We start from the raw sequence: 17,438 nt of genomic DNA, 5'->3' as shown, positions 1-17,438 counted from the left end.
CAGTAATGGTCTTCTTGTCGCCTACTCAAAAGAACGAGGTACACAATTGAGCACATAATGAGCCTACACACCACTATTTTGCCAGTGAACCTGATCTGACAATCCAACGCAATCTATGGAGTGTGGATTCTCTTGTCCACAGGTTGAATCTAAGTCAATAAATCTTGACTTTTTGGGGAGTTCTCAAGTTCTGGCCAACAATATTTTTCTGTTGTTGCATGTATCAGATTTAGATTGGAAGGTTGGATCTTCCAAAGGTGTATGATGCTGAGAATCTGTGCAGATTCTCATGATACATAAGCGATTCCTTTGACTGGAGCATGATTTGAGCTGGGTTAGGCCAAACTTGCGATTGGATCAAATAATTTGGGTTCGACATGATAGATTTGGTTAGTTTGATGTCGGATGGCCCTCCATATCTGTTCAGGAACACGGGCGACATGGATGTGAACGACTCTCGTTGTTACACACCAGCACTCAAGCCGCTCTCTTTTCTATTTCACGAGGCTTTTCTGTGTCTCTCCTCTGCCTGCCTTCTCTCTCGTTGTTTGACTCCCCTCTCCGCCGTCGTCGACTCCTGAGGATGTCTGCGGTTCACTTTGTTGCTGTTTCTTCTTCGGCCATCTCCAAATGCCCCAAGAACCATCACTCCCTCCCAGGTCTCTCTCTCTCTCTCTCTCTCTCTCTCTCTGTGAAATATCAGCATTCGTTTTCTGGGCAATTGGTTCCTTTTTGAGCGTCGACAAAGTAGAAAGAAATTTGTTTTCCTTGTTCTTCCTGTTCTGTTAGTTCTATGAATGTGTGCTTTAGGATAAATGCTCAGGGAGTGGTGGGTTGTGGTAAATTTTGATGCTACAGAGGGAGGTAAGAGAACGATGTGTGTGTGCAAACTTTTTTCTTTCATTGTGATTCGATAATGCTACAGTAGGAGTAGGAAAGGAGAAATTTTATGTTGCTTATAAGCTAAATAAACAATTTAGTGGGCGCAGTTTATAGATTTAACAATTTACAGGCTGCAGAAATCATATCAAAGATGTTGTTCCACCATCCCACTCTTCCTTTTCAATTAGTTCCTTCTACATTTCCTTAATCTGAACTTGTGATGCTCTGAAAGAGAGCTTTTCGAGTTATTATACCAAAAGTTATGAAGCAATTGTTTTTCATACAAGGTGTCAGAAATTTTCAAGTAATTATAACAATAAATATAATGAGATGCCTTGTTTTACAGGTTCTTTTTTTCTTCTAGTTTGTAGGGATAAAAGAAAGAATGATTGCCAAAGTGATATCCTCAAATACCCAGCCCTTCCTCTTGCATTAACTTCAGTATATCAAAGTGTTTGAATGAAAACACAAGCACCTGCAGTTCGATGTATTTTGCAGTAAAGGTACTACTTGGTTTTGCTTAGTGTTAAAATCGCAGGCTTCTTGCTCCGAGTGCCAGATATTACACTCGAATGTCAAACTTTCAAGTGCTTATGAAGAGTACCATAATCTGCACATACATTCATTAGTATAAATGTAACTGAAGTTGCGTAGCTATGCATAGTTTTGACTAAGAAATGGATAAATTTAATTTTTTTGCAGTTTTTAAGTTGATAAATCTTAATCTTCATCTGGTGGCGCAGGATTTTCAGATGTCTTTCCTTTTCCCACTTCCCTTATATGATAGCATCATTGCTTAACCTTAGATGAATATGATAGCATCATTGCTTTAACCTGAGCTTCATCGCCTATACCTTAGATGAATATGAAATGCCCTTCCTACTATACTAAAATCTGGTGGACTTAAATCAAAATTCTTATGTCCTGTTATTACCAGTAGTCGCACCACAAAATATTGGTCCATAAATTCCAATTTTTGTTGATCATATTAAAATTGTACTGAATCTCTATAAGTTTTAATCCTTTTCTTGGTATACATTACTAGGAACAAACTTTCTTGGTTAGAAGCAAAATGGCCTTTCTATTTCTTCATGCCATGCCGATCCAATTTGGTTACCAGTCTTCAAATCCTCAGCTTGTTAAATTTCTTTCTGAGCATGGCTTTGGAGTACCAAGAAATTTTGGAAGAATCTTCTCAATAACTCTGGAAAGTAGCCATGGAGGTTCATGTATAGGAGGTCTTTATAATGGAAGCAGGTTGACAGTTACACCTGTATGTTAACCGGCTTTTCTGTACTTGTGATAGTTGTTTATTATTCTATTAGTTGTACTGTTTAGTTGATTTTGAATATAGATAGAATTCTTGGATAGATAGTGTGAAATATCTTATTCAAGTTTCCATTTAATCCTCTTTAGTTAATGAACTTTGTGATGTTTTACAGGCATAGCACATCTCTCTACTGTTGCTCGTCCAATTTCTCATTCTGCTTTCTGTGGCATATCTTTAAGGATTCCTCCTCCAAAGGTGATTCCAAGAGGAGGGAATTCTTATAATTCAAGGGTGACTATGATGATGGTCAAGCCAGCGATTCAGTTCATCCAAGGAACTGATGAGCAGACTGTACCAGATGTGAGACTAACAAAATCGAGAGATGGTACAAACGGTGTCGCAATATTTAGTTTTGACCAACCTTCTGTTTTTGACTCATCAAGTGAACTCGGAGACATCACTGGATTCTTCATGATCGACGAGGAAGGTGTGCTCCAGTCAGTTGATGTGAGTGCCAAGTTTGTGAATGGAAAGCCTTCAAGAATCGAAGCCAAATATGTGATGCGGAGTCCCCAAGAATGGGATAGATTTATGAGGTTCATGGAGAGGTACTCTCAGGCCAATGGCTTACAATTTGTCAAAAAGTGAGGCTGCATACATCCTCCATTTTTCATAAATCTGACAAGCAGCTATATTTGAATTATACTATCTAAAATTTCAAAGTTTTGTTCAATGTTTTTTTTTATGTTTTCTCCTCAAAATTAATGTTACTAACATCAATTGCAAGATGTTGCTCAACATATCAGAGTGATTCCATCTCAATTTGAGTTTGTCTAAGAAAGCTAAGTTCTATTGTAGAATAATATAAACAGGTACATAAAATATGGTATGGTCTTTTTGTTGGTCAGAAACTTAATCTTTTCATGTATTGTCTCTCCATCAAAGGTGATCTGTAAATGATAATTGTGGGTACTCTTACTGCTATGCTCTCTCATCAGTCGATAAAAGACTCCTCTATCATCATAATGTTGGGCTACTTATGGACATGAAGCAAAATTGAGTCTACACCTGAGATAAAACATTCAATTTTGTCAAAGGCCATCTGGTCTTTAGGTCTTTTAGAAACCTAATGTTACTTTTCATTGTATCAGAATCACAGTATGTATGGCAATCAACAATCCTACTCTGTAGATTACTACAGATGAAGTGTGAATGTTCATCAGAAGATTACTACATCAAATGAATTCAGAGAACCAAATGTGCTGGAGTAGGATCTGGAATTCCTCATATTACGTGTTAAGTCTTAGAATCGATGTCAGAGATTTTGTACAGAGGAAAAGACCCTCATCAGCTTCAAAAGAAGAAAGAAAAAACAAACATGAACACAAGCCCTCATATTCCTTCATCTCCTATCTGCAAAATCCAGAGATAAGCCTTCAAACTTTCAACTAGTTTCTCAATTTGAACTTGATGAAATACAATTAAAGAATTGTTATACTTTTTGCATTCATGTTACATCTATGTACTTACCATCTCTATCCCAAATTGAAGTTAAGCGCTGTTCCTGTTGGAATTGTTCTACAGAATTGTTATACGCTTATCAGTTTTGTTTTTTCAAAAGAGAAATATATTAATTAATTTGTAGAAACACAAAAGGAGCTCTGTAGATTAGAATGCAAAAAATGATACGGCCACTCCCCAATCCAAAAAAAATACCGATATAGTTATAGCTTAGTATATCTAGCTAACTAATTAACAGTCTTATTCTTCAATTACATTTTTGTACAACTTAAGAGTAGAGATTGTCTTATCTAACATCTTAATCAGTACCTTCTGATATAGCATGTTTTGCTCCCGGAACACGTCGCAGCTAATGCCACGCGCCACATCAAAACTCGTACACTTAAGGCACTATTCGACACGCCTGGTCTCGGCAATCCCGGAACGGCAACGCCCCGCACGCCGACCCAGGATCCGTACTAGTATCGTGCTGTGTCCACCATGCCAATCCACATACGACTGACTCTCTCACGGCGGTATAAAGACCTCTATCTTGGCTCCCAACAGGGAAAAAAAAAGGAGACAACTGACTTGCTCGTCGGAGGGGCCAAAGTCGGAACTCACCCGACGAAAGCCTTTTTTGCAGGAAAGCGATCACCCCGAGCCACGAGCGTTGACCCGGAAATCGCCACCCGGTGAAGGAGGGCGAGCTATCACCTATCCCGGGAATGAAAAGACGTAGCTTTACGCAGACGATGCTCGGACCAAGAAACGTTGACCAACACTCTGTCACGAAGGCCCGACCTACCTCGGCGTCCAGCTCAGTCAACGGAGAACTCCCGACATCGACCCATTGACCTAGTCGTGCTGACTCACCAGCCACGACACATTTGTTCACCAACACCTTCGAATCAGATTTCACATGGATCATGTTGAACCTATCTTGTGCAGTCACCTGAAGATCATCGCTCATGACAGCAGTCTCACAAAACAATATATTCCAACTTTCGACCCACCCACATCCAGAAAAAAAAAAAAAAAAAAAAAAAAAAAAAAAAAAAAAAACCAGTGTTATTTCTTAAAAAAATCCAACACCATCAGACTTATTTGTCACCGTAAAACTATGACAGTTCAACTTTATACATCCAGTTTGAGGTTTATACCACAAAACAAGTCGTTGGACTAAACCTTGGCTACAACTATCAAACCTTACCTACAGCTATCAAATTGACTTGTCAGTCAAGATAAGATAAGAATGGCAGATGGCAACTGTAGTCAGTCAAATTTTAGGTTTTAGATATCTCGATCAGCATGCAGCCCTCACTTCACACATTCGCCTAACTTGAATTCTAAATTAAAAAATACAAATTGGTTTGTAGATGGAAAGCATTAATGTCTATCTTCTTATCCCAACGAGGACACTTTTAGGTAAGCCTGATGATGATGATTCTAAAATCGATGGTTTCGATTTCGGAACCAACGGTTCGATTCCCGAAAATTAGGAATCGAAATGAAACTAACAAGGGTCAATTTTGGAATTAGAAAAGGATTTTTTTAATTATTTTAAGTAAATAATTTTAAAAATATAAAAAATTATAAATTTATTTTTAAATAATAAAAATAATTCAAAATTATGAAACCAATGTTTCGAATCAAAATTGCTACTTCTGATTCCTAAATGATTAGTTTTGGAATCGATAATTTCACTGAACCACCAAGCTGGTTTTAGTTTGGTTTGGAATCGATGAACCATTGCACAAGTTCTACAAGACTATTTATATATAAGATTAATATTTTTAAATAGTATATCCTCAATACTTGTCACTCAATAAATTACTTTTAAATAGTTATATTTTTCGATCTTTCTAATTTTCTCTTACGATTGTGAGGAAAAAAATAATTAAAGCAACAAATTCAACTAGAATTCAAAACACGTTGTAAGCTAAATGGCAATGCTTGTGTAACTAATCATGTATGGGAATTTTTAAGTTTTTATTCAAAGCAGTGGTTTTGATTTCAGGGTTTGTAAGAATTTATTGAAATTTATATCTTTTGCAGTTCATATACTTATATTTACTATATTATCACTTATCATATTTTTAATACCTCACACAATCGATGGATAGAGAGAGGTGAATAAATACAAAATATACATACATATATACATATATATATATATATACATATATATATATATATACATATATATATATATACATATATATATATATATGACCGATAACATATGAACTTAATGTGTATAAATTTTAAACATGAATAAATATTTTTTATTTGGTTAGATGTTTAAAATTATATATAGATGTTAAACATCACTTTATATAGGAGAAACATTATCATTTTATAGATTACTCTGTTTCAAGATTATCTATTTTTTCTTTACACTCTTATTCGTAGCAAAATTAAACTGAAACGCTACATCCTAAAGACATCATACTTTAGTATATGTATAGAACAAAAATAAGATTATATATATATATATATATATATATATATATATATTGTTCGCATCAACAATTTATTCTGATAGAGAAACGTCGTGCATACGTACCTTAATGTTAAAATCAGCCCCATCGGCAGCAGCCAAACAGCCATATCGCCCAAATCTAATGTAAATCTCTTAGACCGCAACTTCTATTGCTGGTTTACCTTTTTATAACTTTTTAATATAACATTACAAGATACAAAACCAAATTCATCGCTCAACTCCATTCTTGGAACAAATCGACGTGATGTTCATCAACAAATCCGACAATTTTTTTTCTTTTTTCCGGAGTTGCCGTTCTATTAGTCTCCACATCAGGCAAGCAAGTTTCCGTCCTGAAGAACTGTACAATAGGTGATGACTGTGGATCAGAGACTCTAAAATTAAAGCATGAGAATTATAAGAAATCAGTCACAAATAATAAATAATTAATTATGTAAAACATTTTCAACTTTTAGCAGGAATTTTTTATAGCAGGAATTGCTCAAAGGTTTCCTAACCAAATTAACAGAAAAAAGAACAACGGATACCAACAATTAATTTACACAATGAAAAAAGAGGAGGATTTGAAAATAAATCTGTTGGATACTAGAAAGAGCATACTCCATATTATAAGCAATTGGCACGCATAATGACAACCCCAAGGGTAAAGATTATACATCTCTTAAAAAAAAAACATGGAAAGGGAAGAAAAGTACCTCTCATTTCTCTTCCTCGGAATCTGACTTTGCAAAAACAGGCTCTGGTTGAGTTTCTGCATATGCAGGGGCAATGAATTTAGGATCCTTTGCAGCAGCATCAGCATATTTAAGTATTGCCTCTCTTGGATCTTCATCCATCCAGGTTTCTTTGATTAAACCACCTTGCTGCAATGATAATTATTAAAACTTGATACATGCAACAAGAACAAGGATAACAAGTAAAAGAAATAAAATAACAGAAATGGTGTTTAACCAAATAACACATACCTTCAAAAGGTACTGAGTCAACAAACTGCCTTTGGTCACTCCAACTCTTCCACCAAATCCTGGACCAGTGACAGGAAGTTCAGGCTTGTGTGACTTCATGGGATCTTTTAATGCTTTTTCTCTTAGACGTTTGCGGCTGGGAGCATCTCTAAATAATGGTAACGCATGTGGGTTGTGAATAACTGGCTGCACCTCGAAATCATCAACAGACTTTTTCCTTGGAGCTCGTCCAACACATACAAGTGCTCCTCTCTGACTTACAGATGAATCATACAGTATATGTGTTCCACCCTCTTTCTTGTCCCCCACTGTTGCAAAAACCTTCAGAAACCACAGCCAACAGCATCATACAATAGTATATTCACAAAACCCTCTCTAAAACAATTAATTTAAGAAATATACAGTCAGATATAGATAATTGCATTTGACAACCACAAAGATTAGAACCAAAAACAAACCTGGTTGATCTTCGGATGCCAAGTACAACGTATAACACTGTATGTTGCAGATATCCCCACCTGTGATACAGGCTCTAGTTTCCTTCGGTCAAAAAAGAACAGTAAACCGCCAGATGAGCCTTCTTTTTCAACAGATGTTCCAGTGAAAATTAATTGCTCATCAGGACTAAATGCAGCATTTGTCTGAGCATAATGGTTTGGAAGATCTGCAAATACTTTAATAGGTGTTCGCATTTGGCGCAGATCCCATATCTATTCAAACATCCAATTATTTAGCTAAACTTTTGCAAAATATAAATGAAAAGTAAAAAAAAATCGTCAACTATAGATTGATCTGAATAATAATGTAACATCACCTTCAGTGTACTATCCATGCTTCTCGACAGAAGTACCAGCCCATCCGTGGAAAACTTAAGCCCAGTAATATCATCACTATGCGCATCGCCAACATGAATATCTGGTCTGCTTCCCCATCCTGGCTTTATGCTCCATAGCTGCAAGAGAAAGCAACTCCATTAGAAACACTAACAGTTTAAAAGAGATGCAATTGAAGGCCCACAAAGTTCGAAGGATAAAAAGATGAAGTTCTATAAAAAATGTTGGCTGACCCCAATTGAACTGCCTTTCTACCTGTATTGATCCATCGCCAATGCCACCAACAATTCGTTTACCATCATGATCCCAAGCACATGCAGTAACTGGAATTCTTAATGGTCTGGCAAGTTTGGGTTTTATCACCTGCAAATAAAAGAGCTTCTTAGATTGGTCATAAAACATCTTACAAACCAAACTATACTGTCATGATCAAGCACATGCTCAAGATATACTTATAATATTCCAAACTTCTAAGAACTGATAACAACGATAAAGACAATTCCTGAATTTGAAACTATGACTTGTTTACAAAAAAGCGTTTCATCAAAGTATGAGGTACTAATCGTGGAAATTGTTCCATATTACAGTTGTAGCAAACTCTTTGGATGTCTGAGAAAAACACACTGAATATTGTTCTTTGAGATCACAAGGCAAGAACAAAGATCAATTGAATTCTTGTTTTTTGCCAGATACAAATGTAAATGTAAAAAGTGGAACATAGACCTGCTTTTGACTTTTGAAGTCGGCAACATCCCAAATACGCAAGGATCCATCTTCTGAAGAAGTCAAAATAGTCTCCTTTGATTTTGGGTTCCATTCTCCACCAGTCAATCCTGATATATGCCCCTTGGTGTTCTTCAAGTCACGTATATACATGTCTCCCTTTATAAACTCACCCAAGGTAAGCCCATCTCGGTCATAGATCTGACATACAGGTTATATTTCTTGTCAAAGAAGGGCTATATATTTTAAATATCCCCAAAAGTGGTCTGATTGCTTTGTAGATTAAGGACAGAATCTACCTTAGCCTGTGCAGAACCTGTTACACACAAAAAACGATCTGAGGTTGGACTCCAACTTAAACTTCGGACTTGATGTCCCTCAAATGGCTCCAGTTGTCTGAAAGATTGCAACTTGGAATTCATTCCTTGGAAGTCATACATGCGGACGGTATAATCATAGCTACCAGTGAGGACTCTTGATCCTGAATGATCAACAGCAAGAGCTGAGACAACCTACAGAAAAAAGAAATAATTAGTCAGGCACTAAAACATGTATGGATTGAAGCCATAACAAAAGCTTAGCTTCACAGGAATAATCTTGCAATTTATTTTGAAATCTAATTGCTAAAAAAGCTCTAGCATACAGACACTAACGAAGCCGTCATTTAGAAAATTCATATTCTACTAGCACAATATTCTTATTCTTTTAAAAAAGCTTGACTAAGAAAACATGATATATGACTCATTGACTCATCAGTGTTGAACTTATGAAAGGTTTAAATGAGAATAACATGGGAACTAATTTAGCAATAAAAAAACTTGTAAAAAAATGAAAAAAATCTACATAAAAAAGTTGGGACAAAACCAGTTCAACATGATATTAAAACAGAGCGGATGATTTGAATGTGTTCTTTAGTGAATATTGTTAAACAATGACTTTATTTGACCTTTCTACTCGACGGTAGGCATAAACAAAAGATAACAGGGAAAATTATAACCCTGAAATGTACAGATTTTTTTTTAATAAGCAACAGATAGCACAGGAAAAGCCAAACAAAGCATATTATATCACAAACACAAGGAGTTGTTTCTTATAAGGACTGCATATTGGTACTCCAAGTGATGCTATTAAAAATCCTTTAAAGTGTGTGTACCGCTTTCTCGTTATTGCAATTTTCTTCCCAGAAGCTGAGAAAATATGTGCATAATGTTCTATTAATTTACGATTATAACCCAATTCTCTGGTTAACCTAAAAAACAGTGTATAATTTGCTGTCAATAGGCAGGCAAAGATGTTGAGACTCTTGGCACAGCCAGAAAATATTATTTGATTTATAGCTAAGACTTTCTTTTGGTTTATGCTTTAGGATCTTCTTGCAAGATATTTCTCAAAAGAAGAAATGCGAACGAAGAAGAAGCTACAAAGAGTAAAACCATACCTTAGTATGCCCTTTGAGGACGATCTCGTTACTGAGGGGAATCCGAGGCAAATCCTCCATATCGCCATCCAATTCGGACGACTCCGACTCATCATCCGAATCATTTTGCTCCGAGGACGACGGTGGAGGCCGCGGTGGCCCGATTATCAACCCGTCATCCCCCTCCTCCGACCCCGCTGCCATCGGCGGCGGCGGCGGCGGCGGAGGCCCGATCATGGTGCCGTCATCCTCGTCCTCCGCCGAAACCCTGGACTCATCGGCGGCGCGGCTTGAACCAGCTCTTCCAGGCTCGAAAACCTCTCTGCGGGGGCCGTGGTCGGGCCGAGAGTCAGGGTTAGGGTTCGGGAAGGAGGCGGCGGGGTTAGCGGAAGAGGTGCTCCGGCGCGTGGCGGAGTGGGCGCCAGAGGTATGGGGTTGGGGCTTGGAGGGCTTCCCGAAGGAGAGCGGGAACTGAGCACGCATCGCCTCGTCCATGTCCTCCATTTCGTGCTTCTCCCTCGTGCCGCACTCTTTCTGGGGGAGTCGGGGGAACGATGGACCAATTTAGTTGCCCAGGTAGGATCCGGATCCGATAGCTTATTGCTTTGACGGTATCAATTTTGATTTAATCATTATTTGAGAGTAATTGGCCACACAGTAGTTAAAAATATAAAAAAAAAAGAAAAAATAAATGTTTTATCGATCACATCTTACTTCCCTCTCTTTTAATGCCTCGAACGAACAAATGTGGTCTGGACTTTTGTCTGTATTGTAATCATACCTCCCATATTCAGATTGCGCAGAATACATACATTTGATATTTTGTTTTTGATGAAACAAACAGCCTCTCAAAATAATCATACAAGTGGAGAACTCAAAGCTCAAACGTGTCTTCCGTCTCCATGACTCCGGCGGCAGGCAGGGGTTCTTCTCTACTCGCCGGAGGTTACGGAACACAAAAATAATCATACAAGTGGAGAACTCAAAGCTCAAACGTGTCTTCCGTCTCCATGACTCCGGCGGCAGGCAGGGGTTCTTCTCTACTCGCCGGAGGTTACGGAACACAAAAAGAATCATACAAGTGGAGAACTCAAAGCTCAAACGTGTCTTCCGTCTCCATGACTCCGGCGGCAGGCAGGGGTTCTTCTCTACTCGCCGGAGGTTACGGAACACAAAGATAATCATACAAGTGGAGAACTCAAAGCTTAAACGTGTCTTCCGTCTCCATGACTCCGGCGGCAGGCATGGGTTCTTCTCTACTCGCCGGAGGTTACGGAACACAAAAATAATCATACAAGTGGAGAACTCAAAGCTCAAACGTGTCTTCCGTCTCCATGACTCTGGCGGCAGGCAGGCAGGCAGGCAGGCAGGGGTTCTTCTCTACTCGCCGGAGGTTACGGAACACAAAGATAATCATACAAGTGGAGAACTCAAAGCTCAAACGTGTCTTCCGTCTCCATTACTCCGGCGGCAGGCATGGGTTCTTCTCTACTCGCCGGAGGTTACGGAACACAAAGATAATCATACAAGTGGAGAACTCAAAGCTCAAACGTGTCTTCCGTCTCCATGACTCCGGCGGCAGGCAGGGGTTCTTCTCTACTCGCCGGAGGTCACGGAACACAAAGATGTGGAAGGCCATGCTTGCGCCCGTCATCGCACCACCGACGTCTGCAATCGAGGAGCTTCTCAAATGCAGGAGTACGCTAAGTTTTAGAACACATTTGAAATATAAAAATTAATATTTATGAAATTATTTTAAAATCATATTTGATCGGAATGTTATATTAAAAACATTTAAATACCAATGATATCTTAGAATAACATTACTATTTTAATATTTACGGGATATTAATATTATTTTTTAATTTTTAATGTACCCTATAATATTATCTAAAATTATAAGATTATCAATATATAATAGAATTTCTAATTCTCATCTCCTAATCCTCTCTCTCTCTCTATTTTCAGTGTCGTACGTTTTCTCGTAAATTTAAAATTTTATTTATTTATTTTTAAGATTATTTTACATTCATTTATATGATTAATTTTCAATTTATTCTATATCTAGGCCATATATTTTTTAAAATATTACATATATTCATGTCTTTTATTTTGTTTATTTATATATTAATTTAAATAAAAATATATTTACTTTTAAAGAAATGTTAAAAAAATATTATTAGAATAAAAAATTTAATAGACTTTTGAAATATAATTTTATCAAACAACACTTATAGCGCATTTAAAACACAGTTTTACACTCGATACTCAAAATATTTCATAACAATATATTTACTAAACTCTTTTTTGAAATACATATTAAAAATACGTTGCCAAACACAACTTATAATCCTTATGCAATATAGTTAAGTTAGTTCATGACCATGAGACAATTATAACAAATTAAACTTTGACAAATTCTTTCCTGCGTTCTTGATCTTTGAACCATGTTAAGAGCTGCCACTGAACCACACGATGGAAAAGAAGACGACGGAGTAGTAAATGATGTAACGAGTATAAGTTTGACGAGTCAACTAACTAATAACACTCATCAGGTGCAAGACAATCATACTCATTGTCCACTTTCGATGTGGGACTAATGGATCGGGATCATCCTTTCCTACTCGAGCCCTCTCATCCTGCCCAAATACTAGGTCGGTTCTGATACCAAATGTCAGGACCCGAGTCTGATGAGCCAACTGGCCAATAACTCAATTTTGGTCCTTCAACCACGAACCAAAATGTTTAAGTAAGAGTTAACATAATGAGACTAATATAAGTCAATCATACTCATTGCCCACTTCTGTGGGACTAACGGGATGTTAAGTTAAGTAGCAATATGAAATTATATTATTAATCATCTTTCAATTACTTATTTATAATAGTAATCTATTTTTCTTTTTCACTCCGATGCAATAAAAAACTAGCTTAAACCAACCGATAAAACATAAGCTACTAATTTAATATGGAGATAATTATTTATAAATCTTTTTCGGTTATTTATAACCCCAAGTTAAGAAGTAGAGGAGAGAATTATCGCATAAAAACTAAGTGTAAAATTGAAAGAAAATAACCTCTTTTACTTATTAAGGTAAAGCCATAACAATGAGATTTGAAATAATGAAAATAGAAACATAAAAGAAAGCTTATGTGTATGTAAAAACATAAGTTATTTTTGGACAGTATATCGATGCTCTTGATAGGCTGCGATCACTGTCGGTCTTCAGTCTTCTCCTTCTCTCTTTGTTGCTAGAACATCTTCCTAAGACTTCTCACAATAGCTATACAAAACCTTCGGCTAGAGCTTTGGGCCGCTGGAAGGTGAAAATAAAGGTTGCTGGTGCATTGTAAAGGCATCACCAACCACTTATTCATGGGTCACATGAAGGTTGCTGTTGCATTGTAAAGGCATCACCAACCACTTAAATAATTCTTGCCTTGTCTTGAACACTATTTCTTTAGGTATATTCTTCTCATATTCGAATATCCTAATTTAAGATCTTGCTTTAAGAAGACCATGATAAGTAGTAGTTGGTCTAGCAAGTCATCAATCTATAATAGCGAGTATCGGTTCTTTACCATGATCTTGTTTAAGGCATGATAGTCGATACACAAGCGCTAACCTTCATTTTACCATTGGTGAGTCATAAGAGGAACTACTCGGCTAAATAATGTCACTCTCGATAAGCTTAGCAACTTATCTCTAGATTTCTTTACTTTCATTATCGAACTCCTGTACATGCTAAGATTCAACAAAGGGGCATTGGAGATAAGTTAGATTTCATACTTCATTACACGTCATGGGGGAAGTTCATTGTGTTCTTCAAAGAGCTTTAAGTACTTATTGATAAGCTATTGTAGGCCTTCATCTTCTATGATTTCATGGGCTGATGCTAAGGCTAATGTTTGTGTTGTTGCGGTAATCAGTTGGATGATCAAGAGCTCAATCTTTCTGGCATGCATTCACCATCCTCTTTACTTGGGCAATCATCACTTGGTCAATTAGCTGTCCTTCAAGAACATATATTATTGGGGGCAACAATGGTAGATGACTTCTGAGTCCCACAAATATAGACTCCCGAAAAAAACTTAACATATATTGAGGGGCATTACCTCACATGTTACTTCATCGATGTACTTATTAGTGATCATAAATTTGAATATGCACTAATGATCTATCCTCATCTTGATATCTTTGTGGATCCACCCAACGAATATGGCTTTAGATGAGAAGTGGTCTCTGGTCCAAGTCTTTGTAGTAAGCTTATCGAGATGAAATTCTTTTAGCTTTTGGTGTCGACGATTGTATTGATGGCCTCTTATTTCACTTGGATCTTGAGAGTAAATAATTTTTCTCAAACTTTTGGAATAGGGGTTGGATTTGAGTCTGTAGCTTTTAGTCTAGCCTTCAACGATAGATTCAGATTTAAGTATAAAACTGATGCTAGTTTGATTTGATCATCTCCTATAGTAGCGATTGCCATACATCGATTTTGATTATTTTTCTTCCACTTCTTCGAAACGAGTTCAGGGTGAACCTTCCAACACTTCTTCAATGTATGATCTATAATTTTATAGTAATTGCATAACAAATCTTTTTTTTTTTGGAAGAAGATGTAGTTTTACTACTCTTGGTCTTATATTTTAAGTGCTTCCCTTTTGCCTTCTTTATATTCTTCTCGATGTGGGTTCGATTCTTTTTCTCAATCATCACTATCATCATGCTTACTATTACGATGTTGTGAGTTTTGAAGAGGCCCAATTCTATGTTTATCTAGGCATGGAGGCTAGTGATATATTTCATCATTGTCGAGTGATTGTCGAGGAAAATATGGAGTGTTATAGCTTTTTGTTGAAACTCGATGGTGTATTCTTACACGGATTGATCCCTTCCTTAGCATATGTAGTGTCACTTCCTCCATCTTCCTTCAATGTACTCCATAGGATAGAATTCATCTCGTATGAGCTTTTTGAATTATGTCTATGACATATCTTCATCATTGTTGGTTCAAAGATAAACTTTTTATCAGATAAGAGTATGTCTGATAAACTTAAGTTGCAAGCATCACCCTATCCTCGATGTTATAGTCATATAGATCGAAATAAGTATTAAGTTGATCTATCCATTAGTCTAATACCTCAATATTAATCTAGCCGTCATAGGATAGTATGTCAATGCGAGCCTCGATGCGAAAGAGTCGAGTTCTTGCAGTGATGTTATATTCAACGTCTTTTTCATAGTTGTGCATCTCGGATGGAGGTGACTCTCTCCTTTATCACGACATTCTTTACTCGGTTATTCTTTATTATAAGATTGTTTTAGGCTTGCATCTAACAAATGACGATCTCCATCTGTTGGGCTAGTACTATCATCTAGACAGTAAAGTTAGCCATGACTGTTGGGTTATCAATCGTCATCCCATTAGTGTTTCTTCTTTTGGGTGATCATGGCATGAACTCCAACTCTTGTAGCTCTTCACTTGACTTTTTGTATCCATGTCTCATGATCATCATTCATAAGAACGTTGCTATGATATTATCTGATCTGTATAAGGTTCGAGTTTGATAATCCGTTGACTCGTTACTATCTTTCAAATAAAAGTTTTGATGAATGAGACTTGAAAAACCAATCATAAAATCGAAAGAAAATAACATCTATTGTTTGTTAAGTTAAAATCATAACTATGAGACTTGAAATAATGAAGATAGAAGCGTGAAACAAAGCTTATAGGTGCATGAAAACATAGGTTGTTTTTAGACAATATGTTAGTGCTCTCGGCATGATGCGATCACTACTAGTCTTTAGTCTCCTCCTATCTGTGCTATTAGAACCCCCTCCTAAGGTTTGGATAGATAATAGACGTTGAGGACTTTTTACAATAGTTAGACGAAGCTTTGGGGTAGAGCTTTCAGATATTAGAATGCGAGGAATAAGGTTATAGTTAGAATAAGTTAGCTGCAGTAGTGCAGAATTCTTCCCTCTTCTCTTTGCTGCTCTAAGGCTATAAAACTAGGGCCAATTACTAAAGGCTTTCATAATTTCTTTTAAATGTGGGCACACCCCTTGTTTTATAAGGAGAGGGGTATCCTAAATTCTTATGATTTAAGAAATTTCCTTATAAGGCACGTCAATTAGGGGTTTCCTTTTATGACTTTTTCTTGTGGGGCATGCACCCCCCTTGCTTAGTAGCTACCCCTATTTGGATGATGAATAGGGTTATTATTTCTTGGTTTTGTTTGATTAAACAGGGTTGAATAGTATTGAGATCATTCCTGATGCATAAAATAATAATAAAAAAAAGATAGAATGAGATGACTTAAAGATCAAATAGTAGGAGGTTAGAAATAGTTTTTGATATTTGTTATAATGATTTAATATTTTTAGAATTATATACATATTGTAATAATACAATTGATGTAGAAGACACTATCTTCTACATCAATTGTATTAACCCAAGAGAGCTGATGGTAGGAGTGTACAAGCAAGGGTTGTGGGGAAGGAAAAAAATAAAAATAAAAATATAAGGATTATGAATAGTAAATATTATATTATTTTTATTTTTTAAAAAAATATTAATAATAAATAAATTATGAATAGTAAACTTCATTTAAGATTTTTTATAGGTAGTAGGTAGTTCAACCTAACATATAGAATATTATAGGACCCTTTGTCGTACATTTGTTCCGAGTAAGTAAATTATATCAGTTTACTATTATTAATTATTAACGAAGGATTTTATCTAGTAACGCTTGCCGATCTCCAATTAAGTTCGTCAAACAACGAATTTGTTTACACATTTTGTTCGTTACTAATTTGTTTTCTTTCTGTGCAGATCGTTCATGTTATGAACATGAGAAGACTGATCTTTGTAAGTAGGGAATATCATGCGACTTTAGTCACTAAAATCAGCTAAGTCTATGATATTAAAATCATTAAAATCAGTTAAGTCTATGATATTACCATAGATGTTGTAGTCCTTCAGAGATGTTCCTGATCAATAGTCGACGAGGTACTATCGATGGAGACGCCCATGTAGCACTGCACAGATGTTCCTGATCTCGGAGAAAGGCCAGAGAGGAAGGAGAGAAAAGAGGAGGAGAATGGCCAATAAAGAGCAATTAGAAAGAGTGACGTGAGATATACGAAACGGAAAAAGTAATATAGAGAAACATTGAGGTTTGTTTGCAAGGAACCTGGAAATGGAATTCACTGGTTCGAGGGAGGATGGCGAAGTGAAACAAACGGGCTACAAGCCATGGAACTTCCAAGTTAGTATGTATTGCAACAACTCTTTGGAAACTCTTATGTAACGAATTCTTTGAAGACTGAAGAAAGAATGAA

The 17,438-nt window shown here is 36.5% G+C and overlaps 2 protein-coding genes across 4 annotated transcripts; one reads left to right on the top strand and one right to left on the bottom strand.

Annotated features, from left to right (window-relative positions):
• The first annotated feature begins 469 nt into the window (after nucleotides 1-469).
• Nucleotides 470-2,885, top strand: LOC135612812 (photosystem II reaction center PSB28 protein, chloroplastic-like). The gene is made up of 2 exons (XM_065109519.1): nucleotides 470-659; nucleotides 2,325-2,885. The coding sequence occupies exons 1-2, from the start codon at nucleotides 584-586 to the stop codon at nucleotides 2,798-2,800; spliced, it is 552 nt and encodes a 183-aa protein (XP_064965591.1). The 5' UTR covers nucleotides 470-583; the 3' UTR covers nucleotides 2,801-2,885.
• Nucleotides 2,886-3,424: 539 nt separating this feature from the next.
• On the bottom strand, nucleotides 3,425-10,652 carry LOC103985665 (uncharacterized). 3 transcript variants are annotated; one of them, XM_009403433.3, is made up of 10 exons: nucleotides 10,118-10,652; nucleotides 8,979-9,191; nucleotides 8,680-8,880; nucleotides 8,212-8,319; nucleotides 7,938-8,075; nucleotides 7,582-7,833; nucleotides 7,124-7,444; nucleotides 6,854-7,021; nucleotides 3,683-3,716; nucleotides 3,425-3,565 (listed from the first exon to the last, which is right to left on the bottom strand). In XM_009403433.3, exons 1-8 carry the CDS (start codon nucleotides 10,598-10,600, stop codon nucleotides 6,857-6,859), a joined length of 1,881 nt encoding a protein of 626 aa, XP_009401708.2. In that variant the 5' UTR covers nucleotides 10,601-10,652; the 3' UTR covers nucleotides 3,425-3,565; nucleotides 3,683-3,716; nucleotides 6,854-6,856. The 3 variants fall into 3 exon arrangements, 2 of the variants coding, with proteins under 2 accessions (XP_009401708.2, XP_009401707.2); XR_671746.3 differs by having other exon boundaries at nucleotides 3,443-3,565; nucleotides 3,683-3,730; XM_009403432.3 differs by lacking the exons at nucleotides 3,425-3,565; nucleotides 3,683-3,716 and adding an exon at nucleotides 6,278-6,498.
• Nucleotides 10,653-17,438: the final 6,786 nt, after the last annotated feature.

Source organism: Musa acuminata, chromosome BXJ2-5 (assembly GCF_036884655.1).
Source record: "Musa acuminata AAA Group cultivar baxijiao chromosome BXJ2-5, Cavendish_Baxijiao_AAA, whole genome shotgun sequence".
In the NCBI taxonomy this organism is placed as follows: Eukaryota; Viridiplantae; Streptophyta; class Magnoliopsida; order Zingiberales; family Musaceae; genus Musa; species Musa acuminata.
This window is presented reverse-complemented; position numbering and strand designations above follow the sequence as displayed.